Source organism: Lepidochelys kempii, chromosome 8, assembly GCF_965140285.1.
Source record: "Lepidochelys kempii isolate rLepKem1 chromosome 8, rLepKem1.hap1, whole genome shotgun sequence".
Lineage (NCBI taxonomy): Eukaryota > Metazoa > Chordata > Testudines > Cheloniidae > Lepidochelys > Lepidochelys kempii.
Genome location: NC_136387.1, coordinates 87,996,436 through 88,023,169, shown reverse-complemented (window position 1 = coordinate 88,023,169; position 26,734 = coordinate 87,996,436). Strand labels below are relative to the sequence as shown.

Sequence of the window (26,734 nt, the reverse complement as noted above, 5' to 3'; positions counted from 1 at the left end):
TTTCCTTATCTAATTTTCTTTGGCTGAGAATTTAAGGCGACTAAATGAATATTGGATTGTAGATTAAAGACATCAAACAAATGACATAAATTTACATGGTTTGGGGGGGCTTATCACAGACCTTGTTTGCTTTTTTAAATCTGTTTTGAATTTAACAAAGACAGATTTTAGTTATGTTAGTTTTGAATCACACTGACTCGGGCACCTTGGGGGAGTGAGGACATTTTACAAGTTAGTTTGTGCACAGCTGCTATTGTGCAGCAGGTGGGCTGAGGTGGCAAGACTGAAGGCCTCAGGGCAAGGACTGTCTTTTTGTTAAGCGTTTGCACAGTGCCTAGAGCAGTGGAGCCCTAAGCTCTATTGCAACACAAATTCATAATACCGGTGCCATGCTTTTAACTCAAGGAAAAAGATGAAAGAAGAGCTAAGACTTCGGGGAAATGTCTGCAAAAATCCAGATTTTCTTATTGGAACAAGTAATGTACCTTTTAATGAGTCACAAACAACCTGATTAGACACAGAATTTGACTCATCAGACCATTGTCTACCCAAGTTTTATGGACACAAATCTTTATCACCAAGACAACAACAGGCATTCTTGGCTTGACTGCAACTCTATCTTGGCTCCTTCTTCTGCTCCGCAACAGCAATTAAAGAGGAATGAGTACAGCTCTGACCAGAGGCCAGCATGGCCTAAGGAGAGGATGGCAAACCAGGAACTCTGGATTTTTAATCCTGTTCCGATGCAGACTCTCTTGAGTGGTTTGGGCAAGTCACATGAGCACCCTGCATCATTTTCCTCATCTGTAATAATAGTGCTTTACATCAGTAGATCTCAAAAGGTTTTACCACCTGGCCACACCACTCTGAAGAGAAACACAGAGTGGATTGGGAGTAAATGCCTACGAGTACATTGGGCAGATTAGTGTTTGTCAAGTACTTTGAAGACTGAAAGCATTAGGTGGGGGCTAAACATCAGAACGAAGAAAAGTTGACTGCCTTTTTGTGAACTGACATTAGGATGGTTTTGGCAGCATGAGAAAGCTGGTAAAATACGAAGTTTTCTAAATGATGGAAAAAAAGCTAATGAGGGTGGATACAGTTTTTCTGGTAGATTATCAGTAGCCTTTTTGGAATACTAAAGCAATGAGCGCATGAACATGCACAAGGGTTTAATCCAACAAGGGTTTTCTAACCTCATAATGAAGCCTGCGAGCCTTGCTCATTGCTGGGAGGCTGGATTGTTTCCCACTAATGTTTCTGAACACTTGAAACACCATGAAACACAAGAACAGGAAGTAGAGGCAAAGGCAGATTCCTGCAACTATAATAAATGCCATCTGAGCAGTAACGTTAAAGGAAACAGCTACTTGACAAAGCAGGAGATTGAAGAAAATATTATCCAGGTAATTAGAACTTTACAAAAGTAAACTAATTATTGCAATAATCCTAATTCAGGCTTCTAGTGTGTATTAAATAGAAGCTTCTGTCTCAGTGCTTCACGGTCCCTTCCCCAGCTCAGTCCCAGAGCCAACGCTCCGGTTGTTCCCCAAGCATTTAACATGGTGTTAACGAGGGATAAAATATTAAAACTCCTGCAGGCTAAAAAGGCTAAGCTGGAACTGTCACTTCTGCTCCGCTGGTATAAAGAGACGAGGCTTAGCAGAGAAGACGAGAAGTAATAACCAACCAACATGCGATCTAGGAGACTCCTGTAAGAGGACTGGGATGCTGAGGAAGTGAAACTAATCACATTACCTTATCTTAGCCTGGTAATAAAAATTAAATGCAGCTAAAAGCACTTCCAGCCTGACCAGGCAAATTTAAAAAGCAATTTGTATAAATGCTGTAGGACCACGCTTCCAAGTGTCAGCAATTAAATGAACTGCCCCAGAGAAAAACAGCTCTAGTTCAGACCAGGAGAAGAAACAGCACGAAGGGTGCAGTTTAGACAGGGTTCAGAGAGAACAGGATTTTTTCTAGAATCACTAACTCAAGATGTGCCATTTCCTAGACTTTCTGCAGTTTGAGGCAGATGCTAATTTTTCTAATAATTTCCATTATCTCAATACTAATCTCAGAATTCATTCTTGCAGCAAAATCTACAGGCTGCACTAGTATTTTATAGCAGTGTCCCCCTATAGAGCCATAAAGTTGTTCATTCAAAGGCAACTCTGGATCTTCTACTATATTCGAGTCAGAAACCAATTTCCTAGTCCCATCTTACCAAAGTGAACAGGCTTTTCATCAGGTTCCATAAGTACTTTGAGAAAGTGAAATTTTTAGTTACTAAAATGTATTTCTCACTCCAAAAACCTAACACAAAATAAATGCTACTGCATAAAAACAGAAGGATACAGCCAGCTCCGTGCCAACATCTGTGGTCCAGATACTGTAGAATGGATTTTTCAGTTGTACCCCTCTAAAAATAGGAGAGAATTCAGGGCAATCAGAATTCACGTGCAAAGAGTCAAAGATACAGTAAAATACACATTTCTATACAGCTAACTTAACAGTTTGGAAAAATGAGTAATGTTATTTTGCAGTTTGGGAGTATGTATGGAGGTGGGTGGGGAAACTTCAGTTTACATTCCAGTGGATGCATAATCTTACAAAAACTGTTCCAACACAACTTCACGGTACTATAAAAGCCAAAGGAAAAGCCTTCTTGTCTCTTTGCAAGAAAAATGGTGAAGCAAATGGTTGGACAGTTGCGGTCAGCATTGGGGGGGGAGGGGGTGTGTGTCCAAAAGTGACTTGTATCAGCTATGCAAGTCATAGCATTTTTAAAATATGCATTGTTTATGGTGTCAAGCACACTGGCTGAGAAGGAATTCTTGTCACTTGCACAGTATTAAACCTCCTTTTCAATTATGCAGAATTATAACGATTCCACATTGCTTCAAAAAAGCGTTCGTTGGAAATGGATAGGGTACAGCTAATAAAAATCTTCCCCATGTAAGTGTTAAGGCAGGAAAAAGGGATGAAACTTTCATATACAACAATATAAGAGACTGGGCTAACTTTTATGTCTTGATGACATGTACCAATGAAGCGATACTGTAAGGAATTGTATTTTAGCCCACAATGGGTACAGAGCTGGATAAGAGCCTCATTTAAAAAAAAAAAAAAAAAGACAGGACTAGGTCTACTGCATTTTCATCCAGAAGCTCACTCACTGTTCCAATGCAGCTTTCTGAGATTACTCAATATACCCTTTGACCTACAAGTCAAAAAAAATTTTTTTTGTCCTGTGACAGGTAATATTTCCATGCTTTGTGAATTTATGTGTAGGCAGGCAAAGAGCTATCTTTTATCTCTTTCTCTCACTTTCAGTCATTTTCCAGTAAGAAGTCTACTTTTAAGTAATGCAATCTAATCTAGAAGGGAAAACTTAAATTGGGGAAATTGCTACTGGGATGTCTAAGAAATTGAACTCTGGGCCTGGAGGAAATTGAGTTATAAGAGGGCTAATGACTTGAATACCTAGTCTGAGGAAAAGGGACTTGCCATTCCTTTCCCCAAGGAGCACAGAAAGGTGGCTGGTGAATACCAGTGTTGGCATGAGGAGACCCAAATGACCTGAAGAGTGCGAAGCCTTTGTACCAACTTTTCAATCCTTGTCTCAATAAAGCTATTAGAAAAAGGCAAACCAACATGGACTCAGTGTAAAAATCGATTGTATCCCCCTGTAAAATTGTATGCCCCTGTAAAAAGAGGGCAGCACCTGAGATCAGAGCACAATTGTATTATCACTACAGAGTGTAAGAGAAAAAAAAAGTCTCCCTTACCTCTCGCACATGTCAAAGATGAAAAGGCAGAAGGCACCAACAGCTATGGGCCCAACCTGTTTCCAGTACCCAGAAAAACGATTTCGTTCATTTTGATCCTAATGAATCAAGCCATGATAAAAAAAAGTTAATTTATGGAAGGGGGGAAAAAAAGTGACTGAATTATGCACGCACAGTGAGGCTGATAGCAAAGGACATTCCTAAGTCAAGAAAGAGGTTACTTACTAGGTGCTGTTTTGTGTCAGCTCTGTGCATATCCATGGTGGGATATGGCATCTCAGATTTCGAGCTGCATAACTTCACGGGGAAGCCATGTTCATTGGAGGATACATGAAAGAGCTTGTGAGAGCGAGACATCATTGCCCTATCCCAGAGGTGGGCAAACAATGGCCCAGGGGCCGGATCCAGCCCGTCAGGGCTTTGGATCCAGCCCGCAAGATTATCACCCCCATGGTGCCGTGGTCCCCACGTCCCTGCTGGAAGCTGCCGGCACCACGTCCCTGAGGCCCCTTGGGAGGTGGGGTAGAGGGCTCTGTGCACTGCCCTCACCTCCAGGCACCGTCCCCCACAGCTCCTATTGGTTGGGAACAGGAAACTGTAGCCATTGGGAGTTTCGGGGGAGGTATACACAGGGGAGCGCAGTGCGCGGAGCCCTCTGCCCCCCACCCCCACCACAGCAGCCGCAGGGATGTGGTGCCAGCCGCTTCTGGGAGTGGCCCGGGGCCAGGGCAGGCATGGAGACTGTCTTAGCCCTGCTGCATGCCACTGCCACCCCAGAATCATTCCAAGTAAGCGGCACCCCGCAGCCCAACCCCCTGCCCTGAGCCCCCTTGTACACCCCAACCCCTGCCGCACCCCTCCTGCATCCCTGCCCTAAGCCCCCTGCCCCGAGCCCCTTCCTGCACACCGCACCCCAACCCCCTGCCCTATATTCATGGCCCTGCATGCAATTTCCCCACCCCGATGGGGCCCTCGGGCCAAAACCTTTGCCCACCCCTGCCCTGCCCTACCCTAATATGGGAATGCAGTCCCGCCCCCCAAACAACTGCCTCTGTTCCTTCTCCCAAACCACACAGTCCTGATGTCATACAGACTTCTGAGTAGAGGGGAAGGTGGGCAAGTAGTGAGAATGCACAGAGGTGACTCCCAAAGAAGAATTACTGATAAGTAACCTCTCAGCTTTGAGGGCATCTGTACATTTCTATTTGTGGGAAATTAACAAGCAGCATGTCCATCCGGAGGAAAGCAGGTGAGGAGTTCTGCTTAAACTTAGGACTTGTCTATGTGGTACATTAACAGGCAGTAGGGATCTTTAAGTGCCCATTAGAAGCGTCCACATGGGCCAGTTAGTTTGTGACATGCTGGTGTGATTTAGAATTTACACCCCACTGGTGTGGGCTAAAGCACCATGTAGCCAAGCCCATAGACTAACACTGTTCTGCCAGTCTGGGCACTGGAGCACTATGCGATTTCCAAGGAAGAGATCTGATGAAAAATGTGCACAACACTCCAAATTGTTGCTTTGCAAACATTTAGTTTCCACCAGGGAGCTTGTCTAAAGCAACCACTGATGCTGCATTTGCTCTTGGGGAGAGGGTTTTTAAAGCAGGAGATGCTCGTTTCCTAGCTAAGATGTATACATCTAAACCAGCGTGAAAGTCTGGTTGGTAACAGTTTCTCCCTAGCATTTATTCACATATGCTACAAACAACTTATCGGATTTCTAAAGGGAACAAGATACTCTTTACTCTATAGTCACACCCACCATCATATGCTCTCCACAAAAGATTATCCAAAATGACAGAAGCATGGCATAGAAGATTCCTTGTCGAATATCTCCAAAGAGCAACATCCAAGTCCAGTCAAATCCAATGGAAAACCACTCTACTGGGATGTTTATGAACGTCATGGAAATCCCAAGAGCAAAGATTACCCTGGAGAAGCAGACAGAACAGAATCCCTTTCTATTTCAAAGAAAGGACCAGGAGGACTAGGCCAAAGGAGCTCAAACTTCATGAAGAAGTAGAGGTTTCCTCCTTTTTGCCACGATACTTTCCTGTTGGCCCACCCACATAGCAGTATTGTTATCCTGTCTCCACAGAGACACCCTTAAGGAAGGGTGACTCAGTAACTGGCAAGAAATGTATCTATTTCAAACAAAGCTCATGCTTAGGAGTTAAAATGGAAAACCAGTTGCTGTTTTCAAAGGACTGGTTGGGCAGTCAAATTCTTATGGTGCTAATCCTACACATGCACCCACAGGCAGAGGGGACCCTGATGCAGCAGCCTAGGGCATTTCTGCCACATTAGGAGATCAGAATTTGGGGAGCTGACGCAGAGGGTACAGACACTGTCTGCTACACAGCCCTGCAGGGACTTCCCGTGCATCACCAAAAAGTTTTGGGAGGCAAATTCTGTGGCTCCATGATTGCTGTGAGAGAATGGCAGAAGGGTCTAGTCACTCACACACAGGAGGAATGTATCAGCTATACAGACTATTGCAGAACAAAGACTGCAACAGAGGTTGAAGAGCAGCTCTGCTGCCACATTGGCTTGGCAAAGAGTGGGGAAGGAAGGAAATTGGATCCACAGGGATTGCAATCTAGCACATGGCCAGTTTACCCAGGCTTTGCATGAGGCATACATTTTGGCCTAAATCTTATGTGTTTTCTGGATCACAGTGAGCTACTTGTCTACTCACTTTTCCAGCAGGACAGGAGCGCGTGTCATCATCGTGATCCGTCTCCAATACCAAACCATGATGATGAAGATGCTGGGCGTGAGGAAGGTTTTCATTGCAAACCATACCTTTGTAAAACCTCCATTTTGATGGATACCCTGAGGATACAAGTTTAAACGTGGGAGCTGTACAATATTTCACTTTCCTTATTTACAGACAAGATCAGATTTGCATTATCCTGTTATAGTCACAGGGCCTGACAGAAATTCCAATAGTCTGAACTACAGCCATTTAACATTAAAGAGTATTGCTTGTGAAATGCACAGCTGAAGTGTTTGACAAAATGGAGAGAGCTGTACACCGCTGTTTAATGTGTCCTGACCATTCAGTCCAAGTAGAATTTTTAGGACTCCTGATAACTAATGCAAATATTGCACTACTTCTGTTTTTATCAATTTCTGGTTATTTGGAAATCTGCTATTTTAGTACTGGTGTTTAATAGGTATATTTTTTTCATACAATTTAATCAATAAAAGTTGCCATGCATTTAAACAAAATTAATTTATTCAAACATGAAAATTAGTCAACTTAATATTAAATGAGGAATGGGGAGGGATGAGGACATACATGATGGTAACCCCAATAAATACTGGGAGCTAATAGGCAAATTGATCATTGCTCCAGAAATAGTTCCGATCAACAGCCAAAACAGTGAGAGCAGAGAGACCAGCTCTACTGCATTAAATGGTGGTAAACAGGAGAACCATTTTTAGGCTCTCGGCACCTTGATGGACAAAATTATCCAAGACTGAAATGGGGGATAGACAAAGACACTTGACACATTTGTTGAAATCAAAGGTGACAGGATTAAAAGAATTTCCTCTTCAAGTGCTATTATTCTAGGTCTCCTATTTCCTCTCATCCCTTATTTCAAGTTCTATGCCTAGAGTGGCCATGTAATAGGAGGCATATTTTTCCAGTTTAATTAAACTCTGATCCAAAGCCAGACTGTATGCAATAGAGAAATGTTAGTCGGGCATAGTAAAACTGCGGGCTTCTGGAGTCAATCAAGAAAGAGATTAGAATAGCAGTGAATTATCCTACAAGCGAAGTCAGCATGGTGGGAAAGGGGAGGGATAATAGCTAGAAGAGAATAGTCAAAGAAGAGATCCATTGGGAAAAGGGGCTGCACTGACAGTGGGAGTTATACAAGTTGACTGACCTTAGAAAATACGTCACTATGCTCTTACTAGGGAATAGAGCAATTGTGGTTTTGTACAGAACAGAGAAATGGGAAGGAGTTTTGCCATCAGTTATGGGTTACTTTACCACAGTAAAATCATAAGCCCAATAAAGGTTGGATTCTACAGGTATCCTCCCACCTTTGACACAGCAGTGAGTCTACATTAAACACCTACTCTAGAGGAGACGGGAGCCCAGAGCAAAGATAGAAATGAAACATGCACACTTACCACCAGGCGAACATCCTTTATTTCCCCAATTCCCACATTAATTAGTTTCCTTTCATTCACAGGGAGTCGAATGTTGAGGAGGTAGAATTTGTGAGCCACAGTTCCAATTTCCATGAAAGGGAGCACATCACAGTCATAGTATCGGCCTTCATGCTCTATGGTCTAGTGGAATAGCAGAGAGGGAAAATGCAAAGGGGTCAGCTTTGTTCACTTTTATTTGGACTTCTAAGATGATAAATCGATAGTTGTAAAGCAGTAACTAGTCCTTCCAGGGGCTCTAATTTGGAGATGTACAGCATAGACTTCTTGTTTCATCACATCCCAACCTTTCCCCTTTTAGGGAACTGGGAAGTAAGTACTAATAAATATAAAAAGAAAGCAAATCCACATGGAGAAGCAGTTCATTATGTATCAACCAGTTTTCTCTGAAAATATAAATTGATTAACATATTTTAGCCCTTTTCTTCCTGAACAGTAACAATTTGCTTCAATACTATAACTATTGCCCGTTTTAATCCGTGGCCAAAAAGAAGTTCATAGGTGTCACTATGCTATATGCTATGGTTACTCAGAACTTCCTGTGGTAGCAAGGGTAGGTTACAAATCCTCTTGGTCTAGCTTTTCTTAACAGAGTTAAAGGAGACTCTCTGTTAGCAGAACAGGGCTTGATGCATGGTTGAACAGTTCCAATTCCATCCAGTAGAGCCTATAGGTGCACATTCAACTAGCCAGTTAATTGCAGCATTAGTCAGTAATATCGGTACTGTTAAATTATTCCGCTTGTTTCACAGAGCAGATCACTACAATCCAATCAAGTGTACTTAGGCATGTTCATTTTAAAAGTTATTTTATTGTGTAGAAGTTTTAGAATGTAAGTCATGCATTTTTAATGTTCAATTTTCATACAGAAAGACTTACAAATAAATACAGGTAGTGAATATAATAAGTAATAGAAATTGTATTTAGACCCCTAGACCTAAAGTCTGTAATTGATATTGATTGTATTAAGCATTTAGACAAAAAATGTAAGCAGGAAGTAGTTATGCAGCATCTAATATTCAAATATCAGATGCTAAGAAGGGATAAGAGGTCTGTAATCAATTAACCAGCATGGTTTGTCAAACTGCCAGCAAAACCCTATTAATAGATCCATTGTTGCTTAATATTTATCAGGGTAGATTGATTTAAAAAAAAACAAAACCAAAAAAAACCTATGCTTCCCACTTGGTCACTTAAATCATGCTTAAAATAATTGATTTTCATTAACCTCTCCATTTGTACTTCAGTTAATTTTCTAAAGAAAGGTACATTTTCATTGGTTGATAACCATTAAAATGTGTTTATTTAAAATTAGATAGAGCCTTTACATTAGACTGGTACTTTTTTGCTACCTAGGAGGATACATTATAACTATATATATTTGTTTAAACAATTATATAGGTTGATATTTTCAGATTTTTAGTATGTTAGAAAATGATGAATGATATATTCCTTATTTACTGGCCGATTAAAGTTTTACTCAATGTACTTTTAATAAAACAACCTTAAAGTTTCGGATACATAATCTCTTATAAGATGTTTCACATTTTCAACTAAATGATTTATTAAAGGAACAGAGGGATTAACTGCAGCAAATTAATTAAAACTTTCAGGTGAGCCTGGAAAAATTTCAAATATGCTTAAGTGAAAGTGACTTGAGCTTAATTTCCTACTCACCTGAGGGCTGCTCTATACTAGAAAGTTAGGCCAACCTAGATACATTGTTTATGGGTGTGTAAAAGTCACACCTGAGAGAGACATAGTTAAGATACCTAAGCCACACAGTGTAGACAGCGCTAGATGGAAGAATTCTTCAGATGACCTAGCTACTACCTCTCAGAGAGGTGGATTTACTTTAGCAACAGAACCCTCCCTTCTGTCACTGTAGTGTTTCCACTGCCACAGTACAGTGTTTCTAGCGTAGACATACCTACCCTTGGTCTCATTTTCAAGAGACTGTTTCCAAAGTTTTTCCAACTTAAACTAGGAGATCTGATCCCCTTCCTTCTTATTCACAGCCTGGAAGAAAGAGAGACAAGTTTTCCTATTTTAACTCCCACTTGATTTTTCAACCTTGCATGAATTAGTTCAAATGAAGAAAATACTCCGTGCCTGCAGAAGAGGCTATTGCTGTCAAAAGCTGGTTTAGAACTTCAACAAACTATGGTTCCAAGTGCTTGGCTAGTGATATAAATCAATTAAGTGGTGTGACTTTCTTTTAAAAGATCAGCTGCAAACATTCACTGCTCGAATGGTTCATCTCCAGCCCCTCAATTTATTATGGTTGGCATGATTGATGGGTGAATATTTAGATATCTAGGTCATAGTAATCTGATCTTCAGCAGTTAGGCATCTACCCTGGTTGAGAATATTGGCAGGAAAATTAGGTGGAGTAAGTCCTTGATCCATCCGCTTCTTTACTGCCTGCACTCTCTTTTTTCAATGTCTAAGTACTTTCCAAATTTCAACAGCATCAGCAATACAGCAGCACTCTTTCTTCAGTTTGCCCAAGGCTATGGAAATAAATGGAATATACTGAATTCTACCACTTACATTTTCCCTTAAGTTTGATGTTGCCTACTTTGGCTGTGATAGTTCCATCTATTTTGTCATGCTTTTCTTCACAAATTGTCATCAGAATGGGCCAGTTCTTAACAAACAGCTTCAGACAGTCAACCAAGGAATTCCATCATGCATCTTGGGGGAGAACAAGTTTGGATCCTCCTGCTCTCTTCAGTGAAGCTGAGGCAAAGTGGTTGTTATGGAAGTATCTTGTAATTTCAACATGATTTTCCTTTATTCCTAGATTTGTACTTTGCTAAAAGATGCCTTAAATGAGCATTGCACCCATATGTCAAGTTTCAGGTTCCCTTCATTATCTTCTAGAATGCTTATCTTTTCTATGTTTGCAGCATTGACTGTGACAAAGCTACACACTTGAATTTTTGTTCAGTTTGTTACAACTTAATGAGAAACTAGATGGGCTCATTGAATGGTCCTGATGAAATGATGGTGTCTCCTGGAATCAGAGGCCTGGTCCCAATGCCTGTGATGACTTTGCCTTGCACCCAGTAACGCAGCCCGAGTCCACCACAGGATCATGTCCTTATTACAGTACATGACCTATTTGTGCCACATTTGTAAAAAACTACCTCAAAAGTTAGAATTGGAGAAAAGATCCTTCTTCATATAGAAAAGCAGACTTTAACTCAGAGTTTTAGATAGAGGCTCCATCAGGGATTCAGCATATTTATTATTTAAATGTTTTAAGAGCTTATCATAGTTTAGCCTTAAAACATATTTTGTATTAAAGTCACATTTCATTTTAAAACAGATTTAAAAAAAATTAGCAAAACAAGATCAGTTTGATTTTTAAATAAATAAGACCCTGGTATTTAATCACTTTTACTTAAATACAGTTATTTTATGCATTATTCCAGCTTGTATATGCAAGATGGCCATTAAATATAAACTCAGTACAATCCCTCAACAATCTCATAATCTCTGCCCCGCAGTCATTCTTTACCCTTCTCCTTAACCTCTCGCTCTCCTCTGGCTCTTTCCTCTCAATACAAGCATACTTTAGGCTCTCCCATCCTCAAAAGATATCCTTGACCTCTCTTGCCTCTCCAGCTACTGCCTCATCCACCCCCTTCATCCGCAAGCTCATCGATCAGATGTGCTGTCTACAAGCCCTGCTGGGAGTCTCTTCCAATTCCATTCTAGACCCTCTCCAATACAGCTTCCACCACTTGCACTCCACTGAAACAGTTCTCATTTCTCTAATGACCTCTTCCTACCCAAATTAGGATGGATTCTCTATCCTCAGTCTCCTTGACCCGTTGGCCACTTTCAAGAGGAGGAGCATGGTTGACTATGCTGAAGTTCTTGTCCTGGCTTTTGTGACTCTGTCCTTTCCAGGTTCTCCCTCCCTCTGATCAGCCTTCCGCATGTCATTTGAAAGATCCTTTTCCAACTTCAGGAGGAAGTAGGACAGGTCCCACAAGGCTTTGTCCAGGTCTTCTCCCTCTACACCTTGCCTCTTGGCAATCTCACTCATTCACAAATACAAGTTCCACCATCATTTCCCTGCTGATGCTCTCTCTATTTTAGAGAGTAAAATCTTAGCCGGTCTTTCAGACATTTCCTCATGGACTTCCAGCTGTCAGCTTAAGCTCAACATGACCAACACAGAGGTAAGCACTCTAGATAGACACAGATCCTCACATCCAGGCTAAGTTTGATCAGTTCTTCCTGCATAATATCTTGAAGATACAGTCTCTCCATCTGCACATCTAAGATTCTTGTCCAGATCTTCAACACCCTCTTCCCTACATTTGTCAAGGCCAATCTTGCCCCACTTATATCCATTCAAAACATTGCTGCAAAGGTCATTTTCCTGACCCCTTATTTTGTCCAAATCACCCAGTATTTGTATCCCTCACTGGCTCCTCCTCTTCCATACATCAAACGCAAGAGTACTTGTCTTCACTTTCAAAGCCTACCCCCACATTCACTTCATGCTGAGATATTGACTTCCCTAGTCAATTCTGCCAATGGCCAGCTTTTGATACCCATGTGTTCAGTTTTCAAATGAGCACCTTCATGATTCCTCCCCACACTGCTTCTTACTCCCGGAAATAGTTCCCTGCAAACACCTACAAAGCTACCTCATTGATCGCTTTCAAATACTTAGTTAACGCTCTCCTTTGCCATCAAACCTACTCATACCCATAACCCCCAGCACCACCACCCAACTTGACAATAGACAGTCAGCTGGTACACTGACACCACTGCTCATTATGCTAATACTATCATTATTTCCTGGAGCTCCCCCATTCATCTGTTATATCTACCAATTGTTTCTTGTATTACATGGCTGCGAACTCTGAGGCAGGGATTATCTTTTTGTTCTGTATCTGTACAGCAGCCAGCACAGCGGGCCCCTGGTCCCTAACAGGACTCTCATGCACGAATATAACCACCACCATGGATGTGATTTGCTACAGGAAATGCCATTTCCGACTCCTCACCAGGAGCACAAAGAACTGGAATCACAGTTATCTTCCCCCAAATACTAGAATTACAAAAAGGAGAGTTACCTTTCCTTCTTCTTCCCACCTCCCGCATTACTCAACCTCAGGTACCCACTCAAGCAACCCACCAAGTCACAATTGTTAGCCCAGTGTTCACAACTCCTTAACACCTTATTGTAGTAGGGATTCCCCCCCCCAAAAAATTTTCCTTCCAGAACATGCAGTGATTAAAAAAAAAAAAATTCTTAAAGTAGACCTATAATGCTTTTAAAAAAATAAAATCAATTTAGACCCCAGGATTAATGACTACTTGGGATCCCAGTTTCATTCCTTAGAGAGAACACACTCTTGCCTTGGAGTCTTTGAAGTCAGTTTTATTGGCAGCATTCCCCTCTGCAACTCACATCCACTTACTGTACACCCAACAGAAACCTGGTAATGCTGAAAGCTGCAACTAAACACAATTCTAACAAAGAGCTCATAGAAACTAGCAATACCTACTTTTGGAGAGGCAAAAGAACATTTTAGCTTTCGGGTCTCTATCGCATGTGCCATTTCTTTCCATTCACTGAACATGTCATCACGATAGGCCAAGGACACATCAAGTGTAACTTCTGCATTGTCTTCTGAAAGAGTAACAACCAAGCTTATTATGAAAGGAACAGTATGTAACAAAAAAAGGTGCGAGAATAAATATTTTAGAACATAAGGATAAACTGATTTACATATGGTGATGGAAATCCCCCCATTCAACTCATATGGATATTTACCTTCTATAGCGGGGTCTCAAACACACATGCGGCCCGCGGAGTTATTTCCTGCGGCCCGCCATAGGTGCAGACTCCACCGGCAGCCAAGCTCCCCTCACCCCCTGCCCCCACCCCGAGCGTGCTGCATCCCCGCTCCTCTGCCTATCTCTCCACACTTCCTGCTGCTAAACAGCTGTTTGGCAGCGCTTAGGACTTTCCAGGAGTGGGGGGTGGGGGGAAGGAGCAGGAATGTGGCATGCTCGGGGGAGAAGGCGGAGAAGAGGTGGGGCCAGGGTGGGGATTTGGGGGAGGGGTGAAGTGGGGGTGGGGCAGCTTTAACCAAAGTAAATCTAAAAGTAAATGCGTGTTTTGTCATTTGAGTGAGGTGCATTACTGAGTGTTTATATTTTATTAAAACCCCCTCTTTGCATTAGTTTTAAAAAAGTTAATACATTGACTTTTAATAGCATACTATACTCCTCTTCATTTTTGACCATACTTTTGTATTGTTGTATGAAAAGGTTTCAGTGATGCGGCCCTCGGACCAACATACTAGTCCTCATGTGGCCCTTGTGGTGATTTGAGTTGGAGATCCCTGCTCTATAGGATGTTTATCTATTCTCCAGTAAGAATCCTAGAAGTCCAGGGTGACCGATCTTTATTGGTCACGAGTGTTGGGTATTCTTTTCTATGCTTGCTAACTTGTAGTCTTATGTAACCCGGCTCCTAGGGCACATGCACATGATCTGGCATCCTATGTCAAGGCTCTGCTGCCTCATGACTCACTTCACCATGGCTGCAATTGAATTTATATTATAGCTACCAATGAAAGCAGAACTCTCACTCAGTAACGGGCCCTACCCCACTTCACGTACTTATATTAAGTATAGTAAGATAGAACATGTTAAAAAACCTTAATGGACATTCTCTTCTGCTTTTCTCCCACTCATTCTTTTCCTGTCCATTTTCACCATTTCTCATGTCTTTCTCAGAAGAGTGTCTTTCTTCACCTCACATTTTGAAGCAGATGCAGAAAATGGTGGACAGGCCTGGAGCAGTAGTTGTTCAAAGTACAGGTTGCCACAAACAGCATCTGCTTTGAAATTCCCTAAAAGTGGAAGGTGGCATGGTTGCGAACGGACCAGAATCTCACCATGTGATAAGTCGCCACATACATTCCATCTAGTCTATTCAACTGAAGAGGTTTAGAAAGGCCATTTATATACAAACTATGAACAGATATGTTTTACAAAAGGGATCTTGAAACAAAATCCACCTAATCCCACCGTACTTATACAGTTCACATGGGTGCAGATTGACAAGGAACTCTGTACCCAACATATTCTTTTGAATCTCTGGCCCAAACCATGCATGCTGTGCTCTTTTGAGCAACTGGCCTTTACAGTTTACAAGGGATGATATTTCAAATCTACAATAGAATAAGAACAGATTCTTGAAGCTCTGCTTGGCCTACGCATGTGTCATCGTTTTCAGAGTTATGTTTTTGTTGGGATTATGTAATGGTACACTCATACAGAATGCTGGGAAGGGGTGTGGATGGGTTTGTGGTTTAGACTTGCTATTTATAGTGTGTTTGGAGGTGGCTCTCTCAAACTTTAATGTGGACGCCAACATGGTTTTTCTGAGCTGTTTTTGTCGCATGTGTGATCTGTGTCTTCCAAATCGATCATAAGTTCTGATATCCCAGAACTATCTTTGCAATAGTTAGTTAGGCTTCCTTGAAATATGAATACATGAGCTCAGGTCCACTGTTTTAGCATTTCAGCAAATAATGGCTAAATAGTCCAGTCAAACTTGGTCCCAAAAGCCCACCCACACACCCCAATTTTACAAACCATAAAATGGGAATATTCAGGACTTCAATTCCAGTGGGAACAGTTTTTAAAAACCACTTCATTTTTGCAAACTAAAACACTGCTGCATTATCACCGGTCATGAAAACCAGAAAGCAAAAAATTAAACTAGTATATTTTTGTACAAGCCAAGAGAAATGCAAAGAAGAAATATATTTGATTTTTCAAATGTTCAGAGTTTTATTAAGCAGTAGTATGGGATTATTCCACCCATCAGAGATGCAACCTGACTGAAGTGTCCCTTCAAATTGACAAGAACAGAAAGGTTCTTACGTACCAATACAGTATAAAGAGACTTGGATTCCCCACCTGGGTGCATGGGGGAGGTAGGGGTCAAAAATTATTTGATATATATACACACACAATTTCTGCTAAATACTTTAAACCATGAAAGGTTTGTAACTCCTACTTGTATTGGCTATACTAAACCCCTTAGACAGTTAACTGTTCTTCATACTTTTTGTTCAGCTGGGTAACATTGCTGATGTTGCAGATTTAAAAAAAAAACAAAAAAAAAACAGGGACCATGTATATAGTTAACATACTATAGTAAGGTGTGGAAATTGGAGCAAAAAGCAGACACCCCACTATGTTTGGCCGCAAGACAAGGGAGTGGTTTTAAAACTGGATGTCAGACACAGATCATCGGAGGAACGAACAAAGAGACTCCCCATCAACATATTACTCGCTTCTTGTAATGCCCAATACACAGTATGTGCCTTCTTTACAGAAGTAAGGCACAACATTTGTCCTGAGGAACTTATACTTTAAGTTAAGTTAGAGAGGTGAACTGAGAATGGGGCATGGGAAAAGGGTACAACATACAAATAAAGTAGTCAAAATTGTGCTTCTTGAGCTAGTTGGTATAAATTGGCTGCCTATGAGGAATTTAGCATGGCAAAAAATTGGGTCTTCAAGGAGGGATTTAAATATAGAGGGTAGGGACCTTGCAGATGAAGTCACAAGAAATATTAAGACCTCTAAACAAAAGTCTCTGCCAAATGGCCCCCTCATATTCCATTAAGGGCTCATCTTCCAGTGGTCTTTTATCTTCTCTACTCCTGGCTTTTGGGTGCCTCCACTTCAGATCATATGGAGTGCTCTTTGAGCTCAGACAGCTGCAGGATGGGAACAGAGCCCATTCAAGATAGCGCCAGGTACTTTTGGGGATGAGAGTAAGGATTCCATCCCCCAAAACATAATCAGAACCAGGATAACAGGCAACACCTTCAAGGCTTTGGAGAGGAAGCCACACATCCTTCCTATAAAGGGAATTAAAGAGTCATGTATGGGCAGGGAAAGGTAGAGAGGAGTGTGAAGAGGGGGTAGTATCTTCTCCATACTTAAGGTATAGAGAAAGCAGGAGAGATTTCCGATTCAGGGAGAAAGAGAGAGTAGATGAGGAAGCGCAGCACCTCGCCTGTCTCTGAGTGCCCATAAATATATTTAGCTTGTCAAAATATCAATGTTCAGGGAATTAGTTACTTAGTTCCTCCATGTTGCATAGAATTCTCCAGTTTTCAGAACCATGTACAGCTGCAAAAACTCTGCGGTGGATGGGGTTACACACAAACATGGTATCCACCACCTCCTTTGGTGTCAAAACATGAGACTGGCCAGGCACCTATAACAGGCTACCGTATATAGTTAAGATTCAGATTAAGCATGTGTAGTTGTGAGGGTTTCCCTTCCACTTCCCCCCACTGCATGCTCAGACTAGATGAACCTTCCATAGATGCACAGGACACTTGTGCACAGAAAAGGTGGTTATGCAATTCCATTGTAAATGTAACAAGATGCTGCATGGATAACGGAGCCATGGCTGGAGAAAATTCCAGATTTCACATCCTCATAGCACCTCAGTTGTCAATACCAAGATGTGGTGAATAATAATCTGACCTGCCCCACTGGATTATTTTGAAACTCTCTAAATGAGAAAATAAACTTGTTTATACAGTAGGCAGTGTGCCAAGGATGACTGTCTCCTGGTACCCACGTTCTCCTAAGGCTTCCAGCCAGTCACAGACTTCTCCATGACAGTTTCATGGACATCCATAAGATAACTGAGGTCACAATTACAAGAGCCCTAAAGAAAGACGATTTAGCTCTCTTTGCATTCCCCACGTCACATCTCAATGTGTCTGGATTTTGAGGCTAGAGATTCAACTGCTAGGAGCTTTCACCCGACTCCCTTTAAACTGTTATTGGGGGGGGGGGTGTGAGTGTGTGTGTGTGAGTGTGTGTGTGTGTGAGAGAGAGAGACTCTAAAAATAGGGAAGTCATTTCACAGAATGACAGGTCTGTGCCAGCCGCATACTAATAGAGCAATCTGGAAAGACTTGCAACTAGAAAAAATTGTCAGTTTTGGCATTAGCAGACGGCTAGCAAAGGATAGAAGTACAAGCCAGCCAGCCTACGAAGAGCAACGGGCCAGCTCACACAAATCTCAGTAGGAGCATGCAGGGCTAGACGAACTATGGTGTGATTACCATCACCACTTTTTTTTTCCCTGAAGGAGATTTTTTTCCTTCCTGCTGACAGTACTGGAAACTTAAGTCATTCACATCTATTAGGATTTTTTAAGATTCACTTAAAATGTGTCTCCCCACCTTCACTTTTTTTATATTTATTTGGCTGAAAGTGTTTTCACAAAACACAAAACAGTTAGGGAATGTTGTAGGTAAAGTCACGCCATTGATTTACTACGTAATAAAATGCTGCCAGCACCTCCTGCTTATAAAGCACATTTCGTATAATCAATTTCAAGTGTTTTCCTCATTTTATACATGTTGAAACTGAGGCAGATATGTCAAGTGACTTGGCCAAGTTTGTAGCAAGAGTCGGGAATAAAACCAAGTCCAAGTTCACTAACTGTGAATAAAAGTAAATCCGTTCTCTGCATAAGAGGTTAAATATAACGTAGTCTGAGGAGGAGTGCTAATGTTCATTATTACTGATCTGGAAGACTGGACCATTGTGCACTGATGATGTACAACAGGCGAAGCTTGATAAACAAGGAAGTCCTACATCCTAGAAGGTACAGCAGACAAATACTGTGTCCAGTGATACAGCACATTATCTCTCTTCCACTAAGCATTCAGCTATAACCAATGTGGTGATGGCGGCAAGATGTTCAGACAGTTATTTCTATTACTTAAGACTAGAGAGGACTGAGGATTGGAAATTTAAGTTGAAGGACTTAAGTTATGAGAACAACAACTGATAGAATCTAATGCAAACCTATTAAGCAAGTGAAAGAGGATTTAAGCTGTTGTTGGATGTGTACCCAAATTGGAATATTACCTCCTGAATGCAAAGTTACTGCCGAAGGATCAAAGGCCAGAATGCATACAAGTTTGGACGAGCATAAGTGCAGGCAATGGCCTGCTAGGTGCTGGGCTAAGTTGAGGCATGTGTACTGTAGGTCAGTCAAGAAACAGTTGGTTTGAAACCAGGTGCTTTATGGTGGAATGAGCACTGATGAGCTGAGTGGCATTTTACCCAGTCCCAAAAAGTTTCCAGTGTTCTCTAACTCAATGACAGGAATAAGATCTAATTGCACAGTAATAGAGTAACACTTTAGGTTTCAAAAGAAGCCTTTTGTGCCGACTCTAAACAAGCGATTTCTTGTGGTCAGAAACCAGATCACCACAATGCTCCCCCCCCCCAGTTCTACTTCACTTTCAAGGTTGCTGCCAGCCAGCTAAATGTCAGATTACTGCATACAAACATTCCCTCAGCGAGTGCTATCCATCGTCCTGGTAACTAAGCTCTTTCAACAGCTGTGTTATTGATGGAGACTGGCCAATGTTATCCACACAGAGCATTTGTTTCATACAGTTTATGTGAATGAAACTTACTGCACTGAGATAAGACTGGAATTCTATTTGCAGTCATTACCTGCTTGACCAATTAAATGAAATATGCATGGCACATTTCAATAGCCAAATACAGACCATTTTAACCACTTCAGCAGTTCAGACTTCTTTGGCAGATTTCTCCATGCTCCCCATCTTTTGCAGAACAGTCAAACTGACCAAGAGGATTTGTTGTTTTCAATACTTGAGTAAACATTGCATTAAATAGGAATAGCCTGTTTAGATCCAGAAATTAGCCATTTTTAGAGAAAAGCCAAGCTCAGGCAGCTTTCAATGTGAGTTGAAAGACATAGAAAAAGGCAGTTTGCTCTTAAGTATCTGGATCCTTATCAAAGACCTAATCACATTCTAAAGATGTGCATGAAGGTGGTCTTCCTTTCTTCTGAAGGGCGTAATACCATTCAGCATTCCTGAAGGTATATTTTAGGGCTATCCAATTTGTGTTGCTTTGAGAAAAAACATCCTACAGAGTCCACTTGGGGCCACAGTGCCATGACTAGCATTTCATTCTACCAAAGGAAAGCCCCTGTTTAGTCAATGACCAAGTTCTAAAGTTATTAGACTGACATACATCCCCAACTTGTGGCATTCTAAACAGTCAGTGATGCATAATGAGCAAGCAGAGTAATACTAATTAAACTGTGGTAGAACTATGACAGTCTCCCATTATCCTTGCCCTATGGCTCAAATGGCAACATTTAGAACTCTAACTGGTCAGAGGAAAAACCTACATCAAAAATAACATGAGTCACTGCAACCTTGTCACTGGAGCCCCGCTCCCCCTCTCCCCCAGGCAAATATTGTATACATACTCCCTCCCAGAATCCTAATATCAGATTCCTCAAAATAATCCAACTCAGCTAGAAAATTCGAGTACAGAGAAGTATTGCAAATACACTTTTGTTCAGCTCAAACAGCTTGCAGACCCCTAATGAACAGAGGTCCTGGCTTTTGCAGTGAAAAGTGAAAACCAGTTTAAGCAAGCATCAGAAAGTTACAGGGTCGCTGTTGAGTACAGATGAACATCCCTCTTATCCTTTCTCTGGTTTTCTGACTGTGCCTATGTAGATTTCAGTAGCCTTGAAAAGCTAATTTATAAATGCAAGGGATATGTGCTCACTAGAAGAAAAAAAAAGAAGTGTAGATTTAATATGGTTGATTTTAGCTTTGTTAGGAGTACTACTGATTAATTTGTAACAACACTACATAATAATTTGGGACATGGATCTTAGGGGACTGACTTCCAAACAGTAGCATAATGGAGATCAACCATGCATTTTACCATTGCAAAGTCTTTCAGAATGAGCTCTTGAAGGAGGGGCCAGCGCATGTTCTCATCCAAAAACGTAAGGCTACTACACCCAGTAACAGCAAGGAGAGGACAGATTCATGTTCACTCAACAAGAGCAAGACTAAAACAGGAATGATCTCAAGGTAATGTTCGAACATATGAAAGAGTCAACTCCATATTTGTGCTCTCAAACTGAGGGAGTAAAGAAAAAGGCCATTTCTGATGGCAGATCAGAGTTATGCTTCATCATTCTTTGTTGGGAGGGAGAGGAAGAAGGAGGAGGAGGAGGAGAGTTCCTTATGCTAACTTTCCTTCCTTTATGGAGCTGTCCCCTCCCCACAATTTCTTTTTCAATGAGAAGGAGCCTCCCTAGCTCACACAAAATTTTAACAACTGACTATTCTTTCCACCAGCCATTCCAGCATTAGCACACTGCTTTATAGCCCATCCAGTAAAATGCTGCACGTCAGATTAAAATAGCACTATCTGGTTAGCATCACTAACCTAGCATAGTTTCTGGAACTTTTTTAATTTTCTCCCATGCAGAGGGAGATCATGGATCCCAGCTAGTGACCTTTGTTTTATGGTTCAAGTCCTAGTTCCACTAAGTCAGTGGATTGTTGCCATTGGACTTCAGTGGGAGCGGTATTAAAGCACAAAATGGTTTGTTACATAGTAGCATCTGACAAAGGGGGATTTGGAGAAGACACTGCTCTTACCATGGTCACTCCCTTTTGTATGGTTGGGGGATATTTTGATTTTTCCATGATTTTATACACAGTAAATAATCCATAAATTGACAGAGCCTCGGGACGTTAAAATCCTCCTTAAGATGATGGTTTGAAAAGGGAACAGCATTTATATGTTCTCAGTTCGTTCTCAGTTCCCATGTAGCTCAACTTTGTCTACATAGACAATTAAAATACATTTTAAGAGAAATTAAAAACAAAAAACCCCCACACACTATGGTCAAAGTTTTCTTGTACTGATCAAACATTTGGGGGGATACGGTGAGTGACATACTTATCTCATTGTTTTTCTTGAACGCAATGTCCAGCTGCAGAATAACAAGTATGAACTGGAACCAGGGACTCATCTCCTTGGTGGGGAGGGGGATGTGAACAGCAAACACAATGTCATTGGCTTCTATTTGTCTGCTCATTGCCTCGTCAAGATCTCGGATCCTCTCACACTGGTTGGGTCCCCAGGGCATTAGCCATTTGGTTTTGTGGTGGTTTTTCCGGACATCTACACATTTTATTGACAGGTAGGGCACAGCCGAAGTGGGACTTGGAGCTGAAATTGAAACAAGCCACATTTTTAGAATCTTTAACGTTACATGACTAACAGTTAATAAAACCAGATTATCCCCTCAACCCCACAGAAAAGTACAGGAGACCAGTTACAAGAGAGCAGTCATTGCTATTAGCCTTTTAAAAATACTTTAGGAATCCTTTCAACATATGCAAGAAGCAACACAGTAGTTACGTAAAGAAGTTTCTAGGTGAGAAAGTTTTAGCCTTGTTCCACTGACTAGGCATGCCAGTGGCATTTTGCATCACATGATGGAGTAGCCACTGTGACCAAGAGGGCCACTTTTAAAGGAGGCCAACCGGAAGTGAGGTGCAGAATGTAGTACGTCTATCCACTGGATCAGGCAGTGTTGTCCAAATTATGGCCCTTCTGAGTGACTAAAGGAAATGTGGTCTGAAAAGACATTTCTATAAACTGTGCGCTGTGATTTTACTAGATCAGTTGCTACATGGCATAGTGGAAGAACGTACAGATGTGAATGTGCCACCTATGCATTTCAACTTCTTTAAAGAGAAAGAGGCAATTACAGATTTTCAAAACTTAGCCTCTTTTCTTGTGTTTGTAATTATTTATTTGAGAGATAAAAAAAACTAGCCAGAGGGTCATATTAGACATTAGACAACAATATATCTAATTTGTGGGTTCACTCATGTTACGTCACTTGCACATCTAGATACTTGTCCAAGGAGATTTCTAACATAAGAAGGGAGGCCAGGATGAGGCATTATAATAAACAAAAAGCCACATACATCTCAGCTTACTTTATCTAGCTAGAAAACATATCGCTCCGAGTTCTTAAATACAAAGCCCTTCCTTGCCTTTAGCCTTATTTCTGCAGAGAGAAATTTGAATGCAAGTTGTTTTTAAATTGCATCAGCATGATTTAGCCAGCTGAATGCATAGAGCTTGAGACGAGACACCATTTGGCTCCATCCACCCCAGTTGGTCAAGCCATGTTAACACATTTTAAACTGAATTAGTTTCAAAACAGCGCTCATGGTAACATTACTACCTCTGGATTAACTAATGACTTCCATTCATGGCAACAGGTCTCTAGGAGACACCATCACTCACAGGAAATTTTGATAGATAGGCTTTACAAACCAGGAGTAAGAGGCTTTATTGCGCTTTTTGTAGCTTGCTAGAAATGTCACCTTAAAAATCTCTGGGCTGTGAGGCTCCCAGTCTTTGCAGTCACTAATTCAAGTTTCTGCAGTTGTGCCATACTTGCATCCTGTGCAGCTGGGGCCAGAGATATCACAATGCCTTTTCACAAGAGTTAGCAACTCGGATGCCTTTTCAGTGGGTGCTACAGAGTTGTAGCAACAACAGATGAGGCTTCCCCTCAACTTTGACTCTGCCCATCAAGTGAAACCTTGGGGAACAGCAGCAAAGTGGTAGAGGAAAGAGTCTGCAGGACTGCCAAGGTTGACACATTGGGTTCAGATAAACGCATGACCTCATGCTCATGATGTGCATTTAGGGGGGGAGAATGCTCTTCCCAGAGAGTTACCAGAGTAAGTGGCCTGTGCATTAGAGTTCTGCAAAATGTGGCGGTAGAGCTGGCATGAATGCTCTCAGTCTGCAGAGCTACACTATACCATTATGCAACCTTCAGACTGTAGTAGCCACCCATCAACCTCTATCTGCTGGATATTCTCCTATATGCTGCGGGATGAGGTGGGCCGGGGGGTGGGGGGGAAGAGATCTACACATCTTCAAATTAGGCATCCAGATATGTTCCTACAGTGTGGAAAAACTCCCTGCACAATTGTGCTTTTTGGTAAGAACTCCCTGCCCAACCCAAGGCAGCAACACTGCATTAGATTTGCGGCATGCAAGACCTTACATCGAATCACAGCACTGGAAGGAACCTCGAGAAGTCATCTAGGCCAGTCCCCTGCACTCAAGGCAGGGCTCAGCATTATCTAGACCGGGGTGGGCAAACTTTTTGGCCTGAGGGCCACATCGGGGTTCCAAAACTGTATGGAGGGCCAGGTAAGGAAGGCTGTACCTCCCCAAACAGCCTGGCCCCCACCCCCTTGTTAGGATATAGATATTCAGGCCTGTCTGTAAAGGCCTATACTCTAAGAATTTAGGTGTATTCTTATCACTTGGCTAGTGATAGAGGTATAAAAGAAAGAATCAAAACCACTGTCTGCCAGTGTAAGGGCCTTCTCTTACTGTGACAGTTTGTGGCCCTGTGCTTAGGCTCAGGCCTTTGGCTAAGCAGCAGAGGCAGCCATAAGCTGGGAAGCGAACGGTCACATCCTCGCATTCCAAACTAGTCACATTGAAATAAGGTGCTATTGGGCTGTTAGGCACTATCAGGACAGGATTGTATTCCTATCACCTCCAGAGAAAGGGAAGTGCCTAGAAAATGTAAAAGGAAACTTAGTTTGATAGCATCCTGTCTGGCAAGAACTCACTTATCAATAGCTGGGATGTGAAATCCTCACTTCTGTATTGTTTTGTCATTATAGTTCCCACTTTGCTGTTGTTTGTCTGTATAATCTCTGTCTGGTTCTGTGATTGTTCCTGTCTGCTGTATAATTAATTTTGCTGGGTGTAAACTAATTGAGGTGGTGGGATATAATTGGTTACATAATCATGTTACAATATGTTAGGATTGGTTAGTTAAATTTCAGGAAAATGATTGGTTAAGGTATAGCTAAGCAGAACTCAAGTTTTACTATATAATCTGTAGTCAATGAGGAAGTGACTGGGTGTGGGTGGGGGGGGTGGGCATGGGGGTGTGTGAGATGGGAACAGGGAATGGGGGTAAGAAAATTGGAATCATGTTTTGCTAAAGGGGGAGATGGGAACAGGGAATGGGAGTAAGGAAGTTGGAATCATGTTTGGCTAAGGGTAGGAATGGGAACAGGGACACAGGTGTAAGGCTTTGTGGTGTCAGAGCTGGGAAGGAGGATACTAAGGAAGGAAACTGGAATCATGCTTGCTGGAAGTTCACCCCAATAAACATCGAATTGTTTGCACCTTTGGACTTCGGGTATTGTTGCTCTCTGTTCATGTGAGAAGGACCAGGGAAGTAAGTGGGTGAAGGAATAAGCCCCCTAACACCCCTATCTGCCCCCTCCCATTTTCCACCCCCTGACTGCCCCCCTCAGAACTACCGACCCATCCAACCCCCTCTGCTCCTTGTCCCCTAACCGCCCCCTCCTGGGGTCCCCTGCCCCTAACCACCCTCCCCAGGACCCCGCCCAACGCTCCCCCCGCTCCCTGTCCCCTTACCATGCTGCTCAGAGCACCAGGACTGGCAGCCACGCCATCAGACCGGAGCCAGCCACACAGCTGCACAGCCCGGCAGGAGCTCGCAGCCCCACTGCCCAGAGCGCTGGTGGCACAGCAAGTGAGGCTGCAGGGGTGGAGGTGTGGGGGGACGACATGACAGCAGGGGAAGAGGCCGGGGGCTAGCCTCCCCGGCCAGGAGCTCAAGGGCTGGGCAGGATGGTCCCGCGGGCTGGATGTGGCCAGCAGGCTGTAGTTTGCCCACCTCTGACAGATGTTTGTCTAACCTGCTTTTAAAAATCTCCATGATGGAGATTCCACAACCTCCCTTGACAATTTATTCCAGTGCTTAAGATGTTTTCTAGACCCTTAATCATTTTTGTTGCTTTTCTCTGGACTTTCTCCAATTTGTCCACATCTTTCCTGACATGTAGTGTGTCCATTTCTGGGCACTACACTCCAGCTGAGGCCTACACAGCATGGATTAGAGCGGAAGAATTATTTTCCATGTCTTGCTTACAACACTCCTGCGAATACATCCCAGAATGATGTTTGCCTTTTTTTTGTTTGCGCACAAGTTTTATACTGTTGACTCATCTTTAGCTTGTGATCCACTATGACCCAGCTCCCTTTCTGCAGTACTCCTTCCTAGACAGTCATTTCCCCATTTTGTATGTGTGCAACTTATTGTTCTTTCCTAAGTGCAGTACTTTGCATTTGTCCTTAATGAATTTTATTCTATTTACATCTCAGATCATTTCTCCCGTTTGCCCAGATCATTTTGAATTTTAATCCTATCCTCCAAAGCACTTGCAAACTCCTCCCAGCTTGGTATCATTTGCAAACTTTATAAAAGTACTCTCTATACCATTTCTAAATCATTGATGAAGATATTAAACAGAACTGGATCCAGAACTGATCCCTGTGAAACCCTCCTATATGCCTCTCCAGCTTGACTGTAAACCACTAATAACTATTCTTTGGGAATGGTTTTCCAACCAGTTACGCACCTACCTTATAACAGCTCCATATAGGGCTGTATTTCCCTAGTTTGTTTACGCCCAGGAATGTAGGGGTCAGAAGAATATAGCCTCTCTCTCTCACGTTTGTGAAGAGGTGTGGCAGCAGATTAGTTGAATGGAGACAAGAATGCACAGAAATTGCCTCTTCGAGTTTGATTGGCATGAGAGACAGAGCCCTACCAAATGAAGATCAGCATATTGCCAATAAAAATACTGTTTCTTTAAAGACTTCTATGAGGAGAAGTTTCTCAAAATGTACAGTCCCCATGTTCAGTTAGCATATTAATAAATTACCCAAGAGGCTTATATTCCAACAAATATTTATCCTTCATGGCCCAG

At 42.1% G+C, this 26,734-nt stretch overlaps 1 protein-coding gene across 2 annotated transcripts in view; it reads right to left on the bottom strand.

The window, feature by feature from the left end:
* WLS (Wnt ligand secretion mediator) overlaps positions 1-26,734 on the bottom strand; it is a 69,869-nt gene that overhangs the window by 8,482 nt on the left and 34,653 nt on the right. The window contains exons 2-10 of one of the 2 annotated variants that reach the window (XM_073357379.2): positions 21,834-22,106; positions 13,520-13,644; positions 7,944-8,105; positions 6,493-6,629; positions 5,557-5,725; positions 4,017-4,088; positions 3,792-3,889; positions 2,359-2,422; positions 1,197-1,340 (exon numbers count right to left, since the gene is read on the bottom strand). In XM_073357379.2, coding sequence (XP_073213480.1) covers positions 1,197-1,340; positions 2,359-2,422; positions 3,792-3,889; positions 4,017-4,088; positions 5,557-5,725; positions 6,493-6,629; positions 7,944-8,105; positions 13,520-13,644; positions 21,834-22,106 — 1,244 coding nt within the window. The remainder of the gene's footprint in view (positions 1-1,196; positions 1,341-2,358; positions 2,423-3,791; positions 3,890-4,016; positions 4,089-5,556; positions 5,726-6,492; positions 6,630-7,943; positions 8,106-13,519; positions 13,645-21,833; positions 22,107-26,734) is intronic. The other variant, XM_073357380.2, reaches the window with a different exon arrangement.